The sequence below is a fragment of the Lissotriton helveticus genome, chromosome 4_1 (genome assembly GCF_964261635.1).
Source record: "Lissotriton helveticus chromosome 4_1, aLisHel1.1, whole genome shotgun sequence".
Lineage (NCBI taxonomy): Eukaryota > Metazoa > Chordata > Amphibia > Caudata > Salamandridae > Lissotriton > Lissotriton helveticus.
In genome coordinates, this window is record NC_136063.1 from 667,883,991 (window position 1) to 667,903,083 (window position 19,093).

General features: G+C 43.4%; 1 protein-coding gene across 1 annotated transcript in view; it reads left to right on the forward strand.

The window, feature by feature from the left end:
- OPRK1 (opioid receptor kappa 1) overlaps positions 1-16,931 on the forward strand; it is a 470,749-nt gene extending 453,818 nt beyond the window's left edge. Inside the window, exon 4 of the mRNA XM_078685659.1 lies at positions 15,589-16,931. Coding sequence (XP_078541785.1) covers positions 15,589-16,115 — 527 coding nt within the window. The 3' untranslated portion in view covers positions 16,116-16,931. The remainder of the gene's footprint in view (positions 1-15,588) is intronic.
- The last annotated feature ends 2,162 nt before the right edge of the window (positions 16,932-19,093 follow it).

Sequence of the window (19,093 nt, forward strand, 5' to 3'; positions counted from 1 at the left end):
AGAATATTATGGAAAAGAATTGTCCTGAGATGGTCACAATGGTATTTCACAGTGACATCTTTTCAGAAGAAGGATTCAAGTGATCGATTTAAGCTATACTGAGACTGTGAAGACAGCGTATTGCACACAATAACTGAGAAATTTCTTTTGGTTTGATGTTTTTCACTTTATATTTATCATGTCTAGACATTCTTTTAGACCATGGCCCCATCCTTTCTCACTGTCATCTGGTGACACATCGTTAAAATGTCAAGAGTAGTATGTGTATTTTGTAAATGATATCTCAATCTTTGATGAAGATAAGGACTTTAAACCAGATTAAAAGAAAAATATACTATTACACTGCATAGGTCCTCTGAATATGGAGACTTCTTATTGCATGGAAAAGAAACCGAGGCAACAAAGTCAAAGCAATGTTTTTAACTATGCACTTCAAGATTTGGATAAGTATTATGCACCCACTGTATGTTTTGGTATCAATAGGTACAAGTTCTATCATAGAAAACAATCTAAAGATGAATCGATTGAAGACTATGTGTCAGCTTTAAAGAATCCATCATTGACATGTTGGCTTGGGGTGTTACATGATGAATTAATAAGAGACTCAATTGTTATGCATGCAGCAAATCCGTCACTATAAGACTGTCTGAAGCCCAAAGGAGAAGCTTCACTGCAGGAAGTTATGGTAATTGTTAAGAACGCAAAGCTTTACAGGCAACAAAAGTACAGGATGGAGATTTCATAATTGCATGTCAGCTATTGGATCGTGAATGAACAGGAATTGTTTAAAACTCATCTCCAGGTAACTATAACTTATAGAATAGTCAACGCTTGTTGAGTATTTTGCAGGTCTCCAAAGATGCTGATTTCAAAAACTCACAGATCGGAGCATTTCCCTGGCATAAGATAACCGGATCCCTACTCCCAATAGCAAGTGACTGAATCTTTTACATTGATCCTGCAGTGCATCAGTACACAAATGTTTTTAAAATTGTCTGTTCCCTCAGCCCCAGGTGAGTCTGCAGAGCACGCACAAATTGATTTATGCTCTGCACCCTTGCCACTTCAGGTGCGGTCTGGCTGCTGACTGTGGTCCAGACCATTGCTTACAATCCTAGCTTCTGTGCGTGTCTGTGTTGTGTGATCTCAGGCACATGGCACTGAGTAAATACCTGTAATTTACATCATACACGAAGGATTACATTACCCATTACAGCGATGTCAATACATCGCGGTGCCATCGCACCGCGACTTTTACATCGCAGGGTCAATAGCATCGCAGGCATTTACTACGCATGCTGGAGAGCACGCCAAAATAATTAAATAATTATACGTTCGAATCTTTGTCCGCGTTTTCTTTACTATCTTTTACGGTGAGAGTTTCTGCTATCCGCACTTTAACCACTATCGAATGGTGAGAGTTTCTACTATCCACAGTGAGAGTTTCTGCTATCCAAGACCCACCTCGGGTTCAGGGCCTGTATTCGATTTGCGTTAAACCTCTTTTCCACCCGTTCTTATAATCAGATTTTATTTTATTATTAATTGTATTTTAGCTGTAAGGTATACTAGTGGAAAATGTGGTAGGGATCAAGATTTTGTGCTGTGCTAGTAAAATCTATTGTTAAATACATCCCGCCCTTGCTTTTTATTGGTTCCAGTGCTTGCCACTTTTCCTCATTTCTTTTTTTTTGCAGAGTTTTATATAGCGCGAACTAGACCCGAACCGAATCAGGTATCAGAGCGCTTTACATATTTTTCCAGTTACGTTACATTATATGTTTCCAGTTATTTTCATTTTAGGCACGGGGAGATTAAGTGATTTGCCCAGAATCACAGGAGGTTTTGGCGTCGTTACCGAGCCTCGAACCCAGTTCCCCCGGTCCGAGGTCGAGCGCCCTAGCCGTTAGGCCAACTCCTCTCCCTTTTGGCTGCTGCAAACTATTTCCTGTTGTTCCTCCCGTGTTTTTCTTTTCAGTGTCCGTGGCCAAAGTACTGTTTCTATCCGTTTATGGGGAACTTCTTTTAAGCGTGTCATTACCCCTGCTGGGAATCCATTTTTCCAATCACAACACACACTCACCAGTCCCCTGGGGCCGAAGCTGGGAGCCACTCTAGTGCTGCCTTCTGTTTCAAAACCAGCAGCATGTTCACCAGTCCCCCTGGGGCATAGGTAGGGACCCACTCTAGAGCTCCTTTTGTCGATGCTTCCCATTTGCTTCCTCAGACTTCTGCTAATATGTTTGACACAGTCCAAACCCATGCTGATATTGTGGAAACTGCTTTGAGTTGACGTTATTTGGAATATAGGATTAAATGCCGTCAGTGTATTTTACTCTGCAGTAAATTACAAAGCCATGATGTTCGCATGATATAGAGTTATCGGGGCAGATTTACAAGCCCTTTGCGCCACTTTTGCGTCATTTTTCCCATGGTAAAAATGACGCAAATGTGGCGCAAAGGCCTTGTAAATCTGCCCCATCGTTTCTAGTAATGTTACAGTCAATAATTTGCATAATCATTTCAAATTCTGGCATCATAATATTAATGCAGCAAATTCAAATACCGGTGATAGGAAATTGTTTAAATACCGATGACAAATGCACATATCACGACTCACCCCTGCATATTCAATACGACAGAAGAGCGTGGAGTGCAGTCTATACAGAGTGTGCATGAAGCATCTTCGAGGACCATGGTAACTTCTAATATAGACACCAGCCCAGCTAGCATGCGCCGCACACCTTGGGAAATAAACCACTTGCAGTCTTTACTGCATATGTTTGCTGGCCTCTGTAGTGTGAAATCTGCTTGTGCATAATACTGTTCATAAAATTGTCTGCATTGCGTTTTTAAGCAGATGGAGTAATTAAGGGCTTGTGAACACCTTTCTGGCATGGCGTCGAATCAACTTTGCACTCACTGTGGCTGGACAGGTTGTATTCCTTTTTAACATATTTCCCCAATATGAATTCTGATATCTTTGTCTAATCTGTGTTTTTTCTGTAAACAAAGTTCAGTTTCCCAAAATGAGTTAGAAAATGAAGGCACTACTGTGTACTTGTGAGACTTAAACTCATTTGATTTGGTTTCACAATGCAAAGCTTTGCACTGTTGAAAACGTTTTGTTGCTAAGAACAACAAAAGAATTGCACCAGGGTAAACCACGAACCAAAATGGTTTATAATTAGCAAACGTTCTGTGACACGTCAAGAAATGGATTCACGGTCCACTACCTGTTGCCTCAATATTTGCCCTAGTGCAGGTGCGGTTGTGTAAAACAGAGGGACAGAAAAGGTTTTTTGTGCAACTTCATATTTTACACCATCAAAAAATAAAGTAGAACAAATATATCCTGTTTTCGGCACCTTTGCAAGTTTTCTGTGATTTTGGACAGGTTTTTTGTAGTAATGAAAAGTAAAACTCTCATGTAAAAAAATAAGGAGGACAACAGTGATTTTCTTGTCATTAAATGATGCTTCTCGTCATAATTAAATTTCTAGCAATACATTGTTTTGATGGTCCTTATTTGTTATATTATATAATTGTCACATTCGCTCTTTAGCTACTGAGGGAGATAAAAGAGTTTGCATCCCTAAGGATCTGGTGCCCAGTCATATGGTGGGAGTTGATATAGATCAATGGTTTTCTGCCTCTGAGCTATCACTGATGGTCCACAAGATCCCAGAAGAGCACTGGGGGTGGTCTAAGGATAGCACATGCTACTGTGGGAAGGGACAGACTAATGATTATAATGGCTTTTACAATCTAATTATGAGAGAGCACATGCTTTGTATTGATTTTGCAGAGTTGTGCCAACACCTAGTTGACAGTATGCTGACTGACACCTAGGAAGTTTGCTGAGGAGGTCGACCTCTGGGCTAGCACCTTTGTGTCCAAACAGGTGTCTGGGGACCCCCACAAAGGTGGTCAGAGTTCCAAATAGAAAGAAAGAAGGGGGAGAAGGGGTTCTCCAAAGACCCCTAAATCAATTTCTTGATAAGCAGACAGGGAGGTTTGCACACCATTGCACTGAGTGCTTCAAGTATGGGCACTCCAAGAGAGACTAAAAATATATCTCTCAAGATCACAGTCCCCCACCTTTTGGCAGACACCTAGGTGGACAAGTGTCGGGCTTGGGAAGGAATAAAGCCCAGTTAGCTTTGGGGAACAGACAGAGAAAACCTTAGTTTCCCTGGGGGATAAGGAGATGGTGTCAAAAGCTCATATGCCTTCAAAGTACAGGCAGTGGGTCACCAACAATGGTCGAAAGGTGGAGGCTCAGAGAGACACAGGAACCAGTATGACTACTGTAATGAATGAGCTGGTGTCCTCAAAGCAGGTCCTCCCTAACACATTCCACCAAGTCATAGCCACCAACAATCATGAAAGCCATCTATAGGTGGCTCTGTTTCCCATTGAGGCGGGGGGCTCAGGTTTTCTCAAAGTAGCAGTGAGTCCTGCCATGCCTGTAGATTGTGTGTTAGACAACAACATGGATCACACTGCATGGAGGGAGGTAGAGCTCAGGTCACACTTGGAAATGTTGGGATTTCCTAAGTAGATCTGTATAACCACACGGTCCACGGCTGCAGATGAAGAGAGTAAAGGGTGTCTGGAGCCTGAAACAATGGCTCAGAATGCTCCCAAGAGAGGCAGGTGGATAGGAAATCAGCCCCTGAAGTTTCCAAGGTCAAGGGTGATGGGGCCCTTGAGGTGGTGGCCTGTGAGCCAACCGGAGAGAACATTACCGCCATGGGAACCTGCCTGAGCTTGCTGGTTGGCAAGTTGAGGGTGGGCCCATCAGGGAGGAATTCTGCAAGATGGAGAAAGAGTGCCCCACTGTTGAGGGCTTGAGGCAGCAAACCAAAGCCCAGGCAGCAGGTGACACCTCTGGGGATCACCTGATCCTGTGGCGAATGATCTCCTATATAGTGAGATTAAGTCTTGTGGTGTTGGGGTAGCCTGTGTGCCAGTGGTCTCCTATTGTTACAGGTCCTTCCTACTGGGTTTGGCTCAAAATATACCCCTGGCAGGACATCTAGGGCAACACAAGACCTTTGCAAGGCTTGTTGACCACTTTTACTTGCACTGGATGACGACTGTCTCAGATGTATTCTAAAGGTACTGTGTTACCCCCTGGGCCAGTGAGAAATCATAAAAAAAGTATAAACGCTCTGCTGACCCCACTACTTGTCGTTGGCATTCCCTTTGAAAGGATTAACATTGACTTAATTGGCCCCTTGGACCCCAAGACAGTCTTAGGCAACAGGTTTGTCCTGGTCTTAGTGGACCATGACACCTGCTACTCAGAGGCAATCCCCCTGAGTTCACAGACTACACATCTGGTGGTCAGAGCTTTGATGGGGATCGTTACCCTTGCGAGGTTCCCCAAGGAAGTAGTGTCTGACCGAAGCATTAACTTCATGTCAGCATACAGGAAGTCCATGTGGGATGAGTGTGGGGTAACCTACAAGTTCACCACACCATATCATCCCCAAACCAATGGCCTTGTGGAGAGATTCAATAAGACTGTCAAAGGCATGATAATGGGCCTGCCCAAGGACATGAGGTGTAAGTGGGACATCTTCCTTCCATGTCTATTATTTGCCTACAGGGAGGTGCCACAGAATGGGGTAGGGTTTAGCCCCTTTGAACTCCTCTATGGTCACCATGAGTGGGACCTCTGAGCCATGTAAGGTAGGGGTGGGAGCAAGGTCTCTGGAAACCTGCCCCAGATAGGGTCAGCTGCACGCTGGCCCTGGGCAACCCGATGCATCGCTTCTGGAAGAAGTCAAAAAGCACCCATGAGGCCTGTTATGAATTCATGAATTCCTCTCATGACCAGAAGGCCATGAAGGGGGAGTTTCAACCTGGCCAGAAAGTATGGGTCATGGAGCCTGTAGAACTCTGAGCACTCCAGGACCACTGGATGGGCCCGTACAAGATGAAGGGGCGATAAGGGAAGTCAACCTACTTGGTTGATCTCCAGACCCCTAATAGCCCTTTAAGGGTGCTCCATGTGAATCGCATCAAGCGTCAATTCAAGAGGTACGGGGTGAGAAGGCTCCTGGTGGCAGATAAGGGAGTAGAAGAGGACATCAAGCCTCTACCTGACCTCTTATCCACCCAGGAACACAATGGGTTAGTGGAAGATGTCAACGTCTCTGCTACCCTGAACTCAGAATAGCAGAGTGACTGCTACTAGTTACTGGGACAGTTTACTTCTCTATACTCCCGCACTCCTGGACTCACACACATGTGCATCCATAACATAGACACTGGAGACAGACAGTCCACCTGTGAAGAACAATATGTACCAGTTGTCATATAAGGTTAGGACCAGTATCAAGTAGGAAGTCTCCAAGATGCTGTTGTTAGGTGTGAGTGAGCCCTCCAGCAGTCCCTGGTCCAGCCTTGTGGTGCTGGTGTCCAGGCTGTCCCACAGTGGCACCCCTCCAGAATGCAGGTTCTGTGTAGACTACCAAGGACTCAATTCCATCACAAGAATTAATTCACACCCCATCCCCTGAGCTGACGAGAGTATCAAAAGGCTGGGCGCTGCCAAGTTCCTCAGTACTTTCGATTTTCTTTCAGGGTACTGGCAGATTTCTTTAACAGAGAAGACAAAAGAGAGGTCAGCATTCTCAACCTAAGAAGGCCACTAACAATTTTGGATGATGCCCTTTGGTTTGAAGAATTGGAAAGAGGCCTCTGCGCCACCTACCTGGACGACATCACTGTCACAGCTCCAGCTGGAAGGAGCACCTGCGCCACCTATAGTAGGTGCGCCGGTCTTCGCAGCAGGCAGGCCTGATTATTAAGGCCAGATAGGGCAGGGCTCCGTGGTGTATCTGGGCAACTTGGTAGACGGGGGCAAGGTGCAGCCTCTCCAGGCCAAGATTGAGACCATCATGGCCTCAAGAAAAGTTAAAGTCCACTCGAATCCATAAACAAGGAGCTCACCAAATCTGTTGTGCGTCGATATAGGATTATAAGCTCCTTAGGTCAATTGAACTTCATATAGTCATAGGTCCCCTCTAACATATACAAATGAATAATCCGTAGTGATCCTAAATGAATAAAATGGGAACCAGGTAATGACACTGCATACATGATTCGCATAGTATTACAAATACCACACCCATGTGTGCAATTACGACTCACCTCTCATTAGAGGTTGAAAGATACGTTGTAATGGGTTAAAGTAGCCCCCAGGTAGGATCGATCAAAGTCCGGCGTGTCCTAAGTACAACAGATAAGAGCTTCTTATGTTGCTTTTGCATAGACTGCTGGCACTATATACTAGTGATTTAAATATTATTAGGGGCATTAGTCTTGTCACATTACTTCCCGTTTTCTGTGGCAAAAACCATGTATATATATAACTGTATGTGGTTGGGCACGGTATAACATTCTACTTTGTTGTTTGTTTATATTCTCTTTGTAGATATTTAGTAGTGTGAGTACACTACTTTTTCATTGCTTTGTTCTGAATGGGCTTCATTGGATGTGCTGTTTTTTATACTTTTCTCAACCTGATTACCCCTGAGATGTAGTAGTGGTCTCCGTGGAGCTTCTTTCCCAGTGGGATACGCTTGGTGTCTGACTCGTAACTTGATTCTAGTATCTTCAAAGAATCTTATAATAGGTGGGTGTGGATAGCAGTTTTACTTTTTGGGTGGTGTGTTGGAGACCTTTACAATCCATGGTGGAATAGTATATGACTCTAGGGTGCTCACACGACTGTTTTGGGATCTGTGCATATTTTTACATGTTTTAGGTGGTCGCTTGTCCTTTTCTCTTGTCTATATTTGTTTGCACTTTGTACTTTTTGTTTTTTGATAGCTTTTGTGATTTAATGCTGGGGAGCCTATAGGGATCCCTGAGCATGCATTTTTGGTTTACGTCTGGTATAGAGCTCTCTTCTAGTCTACATCTATTTTGATTTATATATTTTCTCTGAAAACACCAATCCGTTTTCAAGCACTTTTTCCGGGTGATTGCATGTAATATTCGTTATATGCGCTTCACCATAAGAATTATCTGTCATTTTTTGATGGGATATATTGACTATGTATATTGTTTGTGTCTACAGCCTTGAGAAAGTCTCTGTACTAATCTTGTACAGACCAAACACGTGTTGGCTGCATTTCACGTCTGGATATGACCTTGCAAAATACCATAAAATAAAGAAAATTATACACTCAAGCATTGTGACCTGTTCATCTTGTCCTGGCGGAATTCTAGACCAGTTTATGTCATTAATAATATTGTGTGTTTATCTAGGGAACTCAGAATAATTCTGGTTTATATTCTTGTGACCTTCAAGAATAGCAGGTTGTTTTTCAACTTGTTAGTAGCACTCTTTGGTAGTGAGTGGTTTTGGCTTGCTTAGCACCCTGCTGTACTTAAACAACTGTTTACCCAATACGCTCTGAGTTTTATTGACTATAGATCTGATCTTTTTTTGATGTGCAGTTTCTCCCTTTTAGGGAACACTACTACCATTCCCTTTTTATACATATATGTCACCCCTAAGGTATGCCCTGGACAACCCACAGAGCAGGGTGCAATGTATTTAAAAGTCAGGATGTACTTTTAAGTTTTACATGTCCTGGTAGTAAAAAATTCTCCACATCATTTTCAAGTTTAATTCTGTTTTATTGTTGCCAGCAAAGCATGAGAACGAAATCAATCATCTGCTGGAATGGCATCAACATTCAGCCATTGTCAGCGATTATTTAACTTATAGCTTGGAATTTGCATTCGTCACCACCTTCCCTCACTGTTCCCCCTAGGGTGCCCATATAGCTAATAGGATAAAGCAGCATTTAGCTCCAGGAAGTCAGTCTAGCGCAAGTGTGGGGGTGGCTCTGTGAAGCTCAGCAGTCTGAGGTATCTAGGGCATGTAAGCTTAGTGATTTATTGTGAGAGAAGTGTTATGAAGGGGTGCCAGATCTCCTGAAATATGTCCCATCCCCAACAAATTCCAGATACGATGTAGCCAGGATAATCTAGACAGGACTCTATCTGTACCCCATAAGGCCAATAATGATTGGTTTGCCACCTTTAGGGCCAGTGTAATGTGTCTGTCTCTCCTGGATCGGAATGGGTAGGTTAGTGGGATTGGGGAGACCTAGAACTACGTAGGAGGGGAATCTGGGGAGCTGGGTATCAAAATGTGTGACGATCTCCAATAGGACCAGTCCTAGAAATGTGGCAGTCTGGGGCATTCCCAGTGAATAAGAACCAGAGGCCCAGGTGAGTCCCTGCATCTCCAACTTTTGTCTCCCCGTTCTGGGTTGATTTTGTGTAGGTGTGCCAGGGTCCAGTACAAATAGTAGGCGATCTTCACCACAGTCTCTGTGATAGATGTGTTGGAAGCTGTGTATCTTGCTCTATAATGTATGTCCCTCCACTTCATCTGTGTCAAGTGTTGCCCAAATTTTGTCACTGGACATGGGCCCATCGAGATTTTATATAGATCAGAAACTAGTCATTTGTCAGACTAAATATAAAAGAGAAAAAGGAGCCAGGGAATGTAAAGCTGCACTGCCTGAGATAGTCAATTAAATAGCTTTAGGAAGAATGTGCTACCCACCTCAATGGTCACCTGCCTATTGACCATCAAATAAGAAATAGTTGTGCATAGACATTTTTTGAGAAGCAACACATATATCAAATGTAGTATAAATTCAATGTAGCATCTTTTGTATTGTGATAATACTCATAGTTGTTTATTGTTGAAGTCAATCTTGATTTTTATTTTGTATTTCTGCAAAGGAGTGCAGCCAACGCATTTCACTTAACAAGGCTCCATCAGGGCTGTAAACATAACAAAAACAACAGATATATACATATTATAAAAATACTAGACATGTCAAAAACGTTCAGCAATATCAACAGTTTAAAAAATCTGTGTGTGTCTTTACCCAAAACACCAAATATTCCTAGACAAAAGAACAGCTTCAAACAACGGGAAAGTTTATCATTGATTCGTACAAGGAATGCAGACGAGGTGTACTTATACTTCATTAGTGAATGGTCGTATATCGAATTAGACAGGTAAATGTCCAGTTGTGATTTTTGCAAAATGTAAAAAAATAAGACCAACCGATAAAGAAAAAACACCATTAAACCACAGGTGCTTGAGGGGATGTGAGAGATGCCATAGATAGAGATACACTAAGAGAAGCCAAAATAGAAAGAAATAACAGAATGGTGAAATAGTAGATAAGATCATTGTCCCTCGTTAGGCTACATAAAACCATAAGAAATCTATTACACACAAAAGAATAGGTAAGGGCCAAGAAAAAAAGAGCAGTCTCTTACCATAAAAAGGTGTATGATGTATATCAAAGACACATGCAAAGAACATGTAATTCTTCAAGATCATTCGTAATAGTCAACAGTCTATACATATTCACAAATTATAAATAAAAGAGGGGAAGAAAGAAAAAAGGGGGTCTCTATAAAATTCGATTGGTCAAAATAGGTTGCTTTGGCCAAAAAAACACATCGAAGAATCATTCAAAGTCTGACTTACATTTCAATTGTTCTCTGGAATAGTACTTCCACATAGAGCCGGCCGGCGGTCCGACATAAGAAAAAATTCACTCCTGGGACCGTTTTCATATAAATGTAACTGAGATGAGAATATTGCATCAGGAACTCTCACCTCAGCCTCGTCACATCTCGCTTCGGATGCACCATGCATCTTCGGTGCAGATACACGCAATGCTTCACAACCAGGATTTAAGGTAAATTGTTCAGCAGGCCTAACTCGGTCTCTGTACCTGACCCATGCTCCTTGCAGTTGGGCTGAACTTGTGCTTTGTCCAGGTCTAGCACACCCACATATCCCTTAGCAGTGCTTTGAGCTTTTCTGTGCTATTTTTCACAATAAACTTTAAAAATCAAAATCTCCAGTTCTAGTAACTGGATGTTTTCTGTTTTGGTCTTGTTTTATTTATCAAACTAAGTTCTAATTTTCTAAACCTGTTGTGGGGTCTTTTTGTGTCATGTTTTCACTGTGTTACTATTTGAAGTGTATAACAAATACTTCACACATTGCCTCTAAGGTTTGCCTGACTGCTCCGTGCCAAGCTAACATAGGGTGAGCACAGGCTAATTTAGGGTTTGCCTGCCTCATAGCCTGACTAACACTGTGGTTGCTGCTTGACCGGGCTCATACCCCAGTCAATCAACAACCCAAATTCTAACATGAAGTTTCTGTAATTTTACTGTGATTCCAAGGTTTAATGTTTGCTGTGACAACATAGATGATGAAAACATGAAGCTATATTTGAATTCACAAATTAAGTTTTCAAACTGGGAAAGAGTGGGATATAAGCCGTGAATACATTTTCAGAGGCCACATCAATGTGGGCTTGAGCTAATTGGTACTACTCTCCACCATGAACTAAATGTTAGTGGAACTCAGTTTCATAAACATGTGACTAGATCAGGAAACTCAGAGGATGAACATATGTATTAAGCAAGCCTTGACAAACTCAATAAACTTGACCTATTTTGAGTGCATGTGTTCGTTGCTATGTGGCTGTATGCTGTGTTGGTATTCTTTAACAGAAACCCCACATACAGGCATACATGTGCATTCAGACAATAACCAGATTTGTGCCTGTGCGCAGCACACATAGAAAGAGGAAAATGCCTCTAAGGCTTGTTTTTGTGCAGGAAGGTATCCAATCCTGCTCCAAATCAATCCTGCCTGAAATGCAGACACTCTTGCGCCATGTTGCAAGGGTGCCTGCATTGAAGCTAAGCTGTACTGTGTGTGCCAGAACAGGAGGAGAGCAGGAATGCACCATATCCTAACATATATGGTGCATTCCTGCCCTCTCCATGTGACATAGTGCAGCAAATTGTTTTGTTGTGTTGCGCTGCATCACATCTTTGTAAATCTGGACCTCAGCCCTTAAGGAAGGGACCAGAGATATCACTGAGATTACAAGAGCTAATTGATCAGGAATTCATGTGATGCCTTTTTTGTTAGAAGTTCATACCAGTCTACATAAGTGGGTGATAGAGTAATCACATTTTTTCTATCGTCAAGTTGGAGTCCTTTCATCTTTTTGTATGGGTGTGAATTTCTACAAAACCTTGTCTATCATGTAGAATTGGCATTTCCATGGAAGGGGCAATATGCAGCTCACTCGTGCCTTTCACAGCAACTGCCAAAAGAGATGTAATGTAGAGCAGGACCAAAGTAATTACACATGCCCAATGTATTAGCAACAGGACCAGCAGCAGAAAGTGTGACCTAAATTTGGCTAGTGAAGTCCATGTAGGGACTAGGCCAGGGCAACATTTTAATTACACCAGAGTAATCAGAGTAATATCAGTAATTCTATGTTACTCTTTAGGTGCTAAATTACTAATCATTACATGATTACACGTGTTTGAGTAATTTGGAGTAATTTGAGAAATAGGAAAAAAAGATAACAAGCCACTTCAGCACTCCTATATGTATTCACTTAGTATATATCATAAATACTCATATGACTGTATTGTCGGTCCAAACTCGTTAACATATCAATTATTAGTCCATGTTCACAGTTTGTATGATATCCAATGTTCGTAATCAAACAACTCCAAATTCAGAGATCCAACTCAAGTTAAGTTCCTCCAAAAATTCTTTTATTAGGTATCAAAGATTATATAGTGACTTCACAGCTCACACCTATTCTCTCTCTGTACTTCTGTACTTCTGTTATTGTACTTTTAGAGGAAGTGATAAAATGAGGTCATCCAAATAGATAAATCTGTCTGCAGCCAGATGATAGGTGGTGCTTAGGACATCATGTGGCACATTGTCCTGAAATGTCTTGGTATCATAGGAATAGAAAGGAATGGCCACCACATTGAAGGCACGCTAGAGCAATGCTCATGAGTCATGATTTCCAAAGACCACGGTGATATGGTTACTTTGAAACCTTAAACACAGGTATATCCAACACTCTTACACTGCCGCCATGCAAGTAGTTTAATGGGACGTTTATCTCATGGGTATTTTCAAGGGGTACTGCATGAAGCAAAAAAGCTAAAGAAACCTGAATATCTAAAGTCAAAATAAGAACTGATCATAGGTTATGGTGAGATATATTTAAGCATGTCAAAAATACGGTTATGGTCAAATCTGGGGACCGTGATCAAATATACTTTTATGACGAAGACACTCACTGCAATGCAATGGCATGTGAGGAATCAGTTCTGTTCTTTATTCATTTACAAGGAGATTACCAATTCCACTTTAGTCTCTAGAAAGATCTGTCCGTCATCATAATTTAATATATATACGCTTTCTGTGGAATTGCATTGCTTGTGCTCGTGCAGGATGCACATTTAACAAATGCCCTGACTGACACATATGTTATGCCTAGTAAGTTGGAGTCACGTCATTAGTAGTGGAGACCATTAGGCTTTACAGGTAGATTCATCAAACTAACAGCCTGATTCATCAAGCCGAAATCGGCTCGCAAAGGGCCAGATTCTGAGAATATGGCCCTTTGCGAGCGCTATTTTTTGCATTTGGGATTCATCCCAAATGCAAAAATCGGTAATAGCGATTTCGCTATTTTGCGAGGAATTACATTTAAGGAATCTCTATTTGAGATTCCTTAAATGCAATTCACCATCCATTTAAAAATTGCGAATTCGCAATTTCGGCCCGCTATTTACCGTGAGGTCAAACCTCGTGGTAAATAGCGAAAACTTAGAAAAATGCTTTTAAAAGCATTTTTCTAAGTTGCATGTTGCACACACACATGTCCTTTGGACATGTTTGTGCGCAACACCTGTTTCAATTTGCATTTAAGGGGTGCTACAGGGTGTCCTTTGGACACCCCTGGCACCCTTTAAATCGCTATCTTATTTGCGATTGCCTTTTGGCCCATAGGAATGAATGGGGAGTTATTCCTTATTTGCGAATAGCAATTTGCTAATCGCAAATAAGGAATGTGTAGGAATCGCATTTCTTTATGCAATTTCTACATGAATCCCGTTTTGCAAGTCCTTAATAGCGATTCGTTATGAATCGTTATTAGGGGCTCGCAAAACGGGAGAATGATGAATCAGGCTGTAAAATCGGGTCGCAAAGGGCCAGATTCTGAGAATCTGGCCCTTTGCGAGCGCTATTTTTGCATTTGGGATTCATCATCCCAAATGCAAAAATTGCAATTCTAGAAATCGCTAACAGCCTGATTCATCAAGCTAAATTGCACTCGCAAAGGGCAAGATTCTCAGAATCTTGCCTTTTGCGAGTGCAATTTTTGCATTTGGGATTCATCATCCCAAATGCAAAATTCGCTATTAAAGAATTCGCACAATTGCGAAGAATTGCATTTAAGGAATCTCTATTTGAGATTCCTTAAATGCAATTCATGAATCATTTTAAAATTGGGAAATCACATTTTTGGGCGGCTATTTACCGAGAGGTCTGACCTCGTGGTAAATAGCAAAAACTTAGAAAAATGCATTTAAATGCATTTTTCTAAGTTGCATGTTACACACACACATGTCCTTTGGACATGTGTGTGCGCAACACCAATGTAGATTACATTACAGGGGTGCTACAGGGTGTCCTTTGGACACCCCTGCACCCTTGAAATCGCATCCTTATTTGCGAGTAGCTAATTGCTCATCGCAAATAAGGAATAACTCCCCATGCATTCCTATGGGCCTGTAGGCCCATAGGAATGCATGGGGAGTTATTCCTTATTTGCGATTAGCAATTTGCTACTCGCAAATAAGGAACATGTAGGAATCGCAATATTTTTTGCAATTCTCACATGAATCCCGTTTTGCAAGTCCTTAATAGCGATTCCTTATGAATCGCTATTAAAGACTCGCAAAACGGGTCTTTGATGAATCAGGCTGTAAATTACGTTTGATTGCATTTAAGGAATCTCAATTTGAGATTCCTTAAATGCAATTCATGAACCATTTAAAAATTGCGAATTCGCAATCTGGGGCCGCTATTTACCGCGAAGTCTAACTACGTGGTAAATAGCAAAAACTTTGAAAAATGCACTTTTGTGCATTTTTCAAAGTTTCATGTTGCGCACACACATGCCCTAAGGGCATGTGTGTGCGCAACATATGTGTACACATCAATTTCAGGGGTGCAACAGGGTGTTCTTTGGACACCCCTGCACCCTTGAAATCGCAATCTCAATTTGCGAATCGCTAATTGCGATTAGCAAATTGAGATTGTCTTCTCATTCATTCCTATGGGCCTCTAGGCACATAGGAATGAATGGGGAGATATTCCTTAATTGCGACTCGCAATTTGCGAGTCGCAATTAAGGAATTCTTAGAAATCGCTATTTTGTAAGGGATTTCTTGATGAATAGCATTTTGCTATTCCTTAATAGCGATTCGGTATTTTTCAGTATTAAGGAATAGCAAAATGTGTTCTTGATGAATCTGGGGGTTTGTGTTTAGAGTGAATATTACATCTATATAGAAGGCATAGGGAAAGTGCGCACTCTTCAATGTAAAAAGCACTTTGCTTCCTTTTAATTCTTTTTCTAATATTTGTTTTGTGATCTTCTCCCTAAACAGACACCACAGAATGCGCCCTGCAGTTCCCGACACCGTATCAATACTGGGACACCCTTATGAAGGTCTGCGTTTTCGTCTTTGCCTTTATAATCCCTGTGTTCATCATAACCATTTGCTACACGCTGATGATTCTGCGTCTGAAGAGTGTGCGCCTTCTCTCTGGATCGCGAGAGAAAGACCGGAATCTGCGTCGCATCACGAGGCTGGTGCTTGTGGTGGTGGCAGTGTTCATCATCTGCTGGACGCCCATCCACATCTTCGTCTTGGTTGAGGCGCTTGTTAATGTGCCGCAGCACACAGCCGTCATCTCCATCTACTACGTGTGCATTGCCTTGGGCTACACCAACAGCAGCTTGAACCCAATCCTGTACGCGTTCTTGGATGAAAACTTCAAGAGGTGTTTCAAGGACTTCTGCTTTCCATCCAAGGTGAGGATGGAGCGCCAAGGCAACAACAGCCGAGTGAGAAACACCATGCAGGACCCCGCCTACAACAAGGACGCTGCTGAAACTAACAAGCCGGTATGACTAGCCGTGGAAATGTCGTCCTTCTCTCCACACGGGAGGGAAGTGTCGCAGGACCTTGGATTGACTCAAATAACTACAGCATTGTGAACTGCTTCAAGGTGCAGCGTGTCTTTGCTGAAACTGACGTCTGTGTGCACTTTATCTTATGCTGATCTGTGCAGAGTCAGCTTTGTAAAAATCCACGTGCCCACTATCCCAGACCAGTGAAAAGGGAAAACCGGAAGCCAGGCACGTACATTTTGAAGGCCACCATTTAACTTCAAAAAGCAGAACAAGTTTTCTAATAGGCTGGTGAAAGAAGGTGTATGCATAAGAAGAGGTGTGGTGCAGCGGCCAGGGCGATTGACTCCGGAACTGGGGGGGCTCATGGCTCGATCCCCCGGGGCAAGTTAGCCCAGCACCTTGTGACTCTGGGCAAACGCTCGCTTAATCTTCCCGACGGCCCCTAGCGCTGGGACACCACCCTGAGGTAGCCGCGCACTTTACAAACGCTGGTATCATAGGTATGTTTGCTACAACTACATTTCAAAAGTCAGCCTGCAAACCTTGGGTGGGAGGCTCAAGACTTTGTGTCCCAAATCCAATTGCAAGGGAGAATCGGACAGACAAACTAGAGTGCAGAGTACCTAAACTCTTTTTATATACATGTGCTGTTATATGTGACAATTTCTGTCATCCTGTGGTAATGCATTTTAAACTACATGGTCAGCGACGGCTACCGCCCCCCTCCCTGTGGACCCACATCAACCCAGGACACACTGACATGAAACATGACTGTCTTTGGAAGGCGGGGGATCGCAAGACCCCCCGGCCGTATTTATTAAGATACAAAATAATAAAATTATTAAACAAAAGATACCGTTTTATGCAAAATTATTCAGGGACATTAGATACAACCATATCAACAAGTATGATATGCTAACCTTAACAAGATTCTAATACAGCTTGTTTCCTAACCGAATCTAGCATCCTCCTCTGAAATTATTGCATACTAACATTACTGGCCATATGGCGAGGTCCTAACCGGTGTCAGGTCCTACTAGCTGCGCCCTTAACGCAGGTGCGCATGCGCAGCCGAGCCCGTTAATTACTCGGTCCACGCCGTGAACTCCATTTACCCACTGAAGGAGGGCCCTTACTCGCGCCATTCGCTGACGTCATGAGTACGCGCGGGGTGGCTACCAGCCATAAGGACAGCGTGACTCTCCTACCCGCGCCCCTTTGCAGCACCAGTTGTACCTGCCCCTGAAGTTCTGGGAGGGGCCAGTGACCCCTCCCCCTGGGCGGACACCTCCAACGGATGATGCCGCCCCCTCAGACCTTAAAATAGCTGCTCACCAGTCATGACCTTACCGCATGTCCATACCCTAATAAATACGACGACCTGTGGAAAAAGATCTAAAGGATAACTACACTAACTGAATCAACACGACATGACCATCGTCAGGCTACTAGGGAAAAAAGGCCTAAACAGAAATTGCAACCGACTTTTTAAGTGTCAACACCACTTCCTAAATGGGAAATAAATAGTTAATACACGTCAATACATGCCATAAAAAACAGGCATACAATATACATGAGACACCATTGCAACCGACATTTATGTTTCAATACACTACTTCCCAAATGGGAAATAAATAGTTAATACACGTCAATACATGCCATAAAAAACAGGTATACAATATACATGAGACACCATTGCAACCGACATTTATGTTTCAATACCACCTCCTAAACGGGAAATAAGTGATTAATACACGTCAATACACACAATAAGACAGGTATACCATATGCACAAAAAACACTGCAATGTTCCAGGGATGGTGGGTGGGGAAAATTAGGAGGCCCCGAGCGCGGGGCACGACCAGTGTGGGGGAGCGTCCAGGCGACAAGGGGCCGCCTGAGCGCTCCCCCCTCCTTTAACCTAGGATCGTGGGGAGGGGGCGGCACGCCCCCTCCCCCCGCCCCCCAGCCGCCCGACCCCCCAACCCGGAAGCCTGCACAACGCCTTCCAGGTCAGGGGTCGGGCGCCAGCCAGCCGGTGGTGCGGCGCGCACCCCCCACGTCATCACTGGACGCCGGGAGGTCACGCCCCCACCACCGGGAGACAAGGGGAGAGGGAGGTCGCCGCGCCGCCATGCGGGCGGGGGGGCCGAGGGCCCCCCCTTTTCAGATGGTCAGCGACGGCAACCGCCCCCCTCCCTGTGGACCCACATCAACCCAGGACACACTGACATGAAACATGACTGTCTTTGGAAGGCGGGGGATCGCAAGACCCCCGGCCGTATTTATTAAGATACAAAATAATAAAATTATTAAACAAAAGATACCGTTTTATGCAAAATTATTCAGGGACATTAGATACAACCATATCAACAAGTATGATATGCTAACCTTAACAAGATTCTAATACAGCTTGTTTCCTAACCGAATCTAACATCCTCCTCTGAAATTATTGCATACTAACATTACTGGCCATATGGCGAGCCATAAGGACAGCGTGACTCTCCTACCCGCGCCCCTTTGCAGCACCAGTTATACCTGCCCCTGAAGTTCTGGGAGGGGCCAGTGACCCCTCCCCCTGGGCGGACACCTCCAACGGATGATGCCGCCCCCTCAGACCTTAAAATAGCTGCTCACCGGTCATGACCTTACCGCCACAGGCCAGAATTGTTGACCGACGATCTGGCCTCCCCCTTCCTACTCCTAGAAAGGTCATGATCGCCTCGCAAATCCCTCTAGCCATGGCACTATGTTATTAGATCACAGGACGTTCCCTGCCTCGGTTAAGTATACCCAGTCTCGTCACTAGGAATGTTCACCCCCAAATGCACCCATGATGGACCGTCTGCAACCGGGGGCTCGAAGTAATTTGTCCAATTGCGCGTCGATCCTCTTTACCGAGTGATTCAACGCCTCGGCCGAGTCTCCCCCCTCGCCACTGCCACCGAGGTATAAGTTGCGACCAAACTATCGTG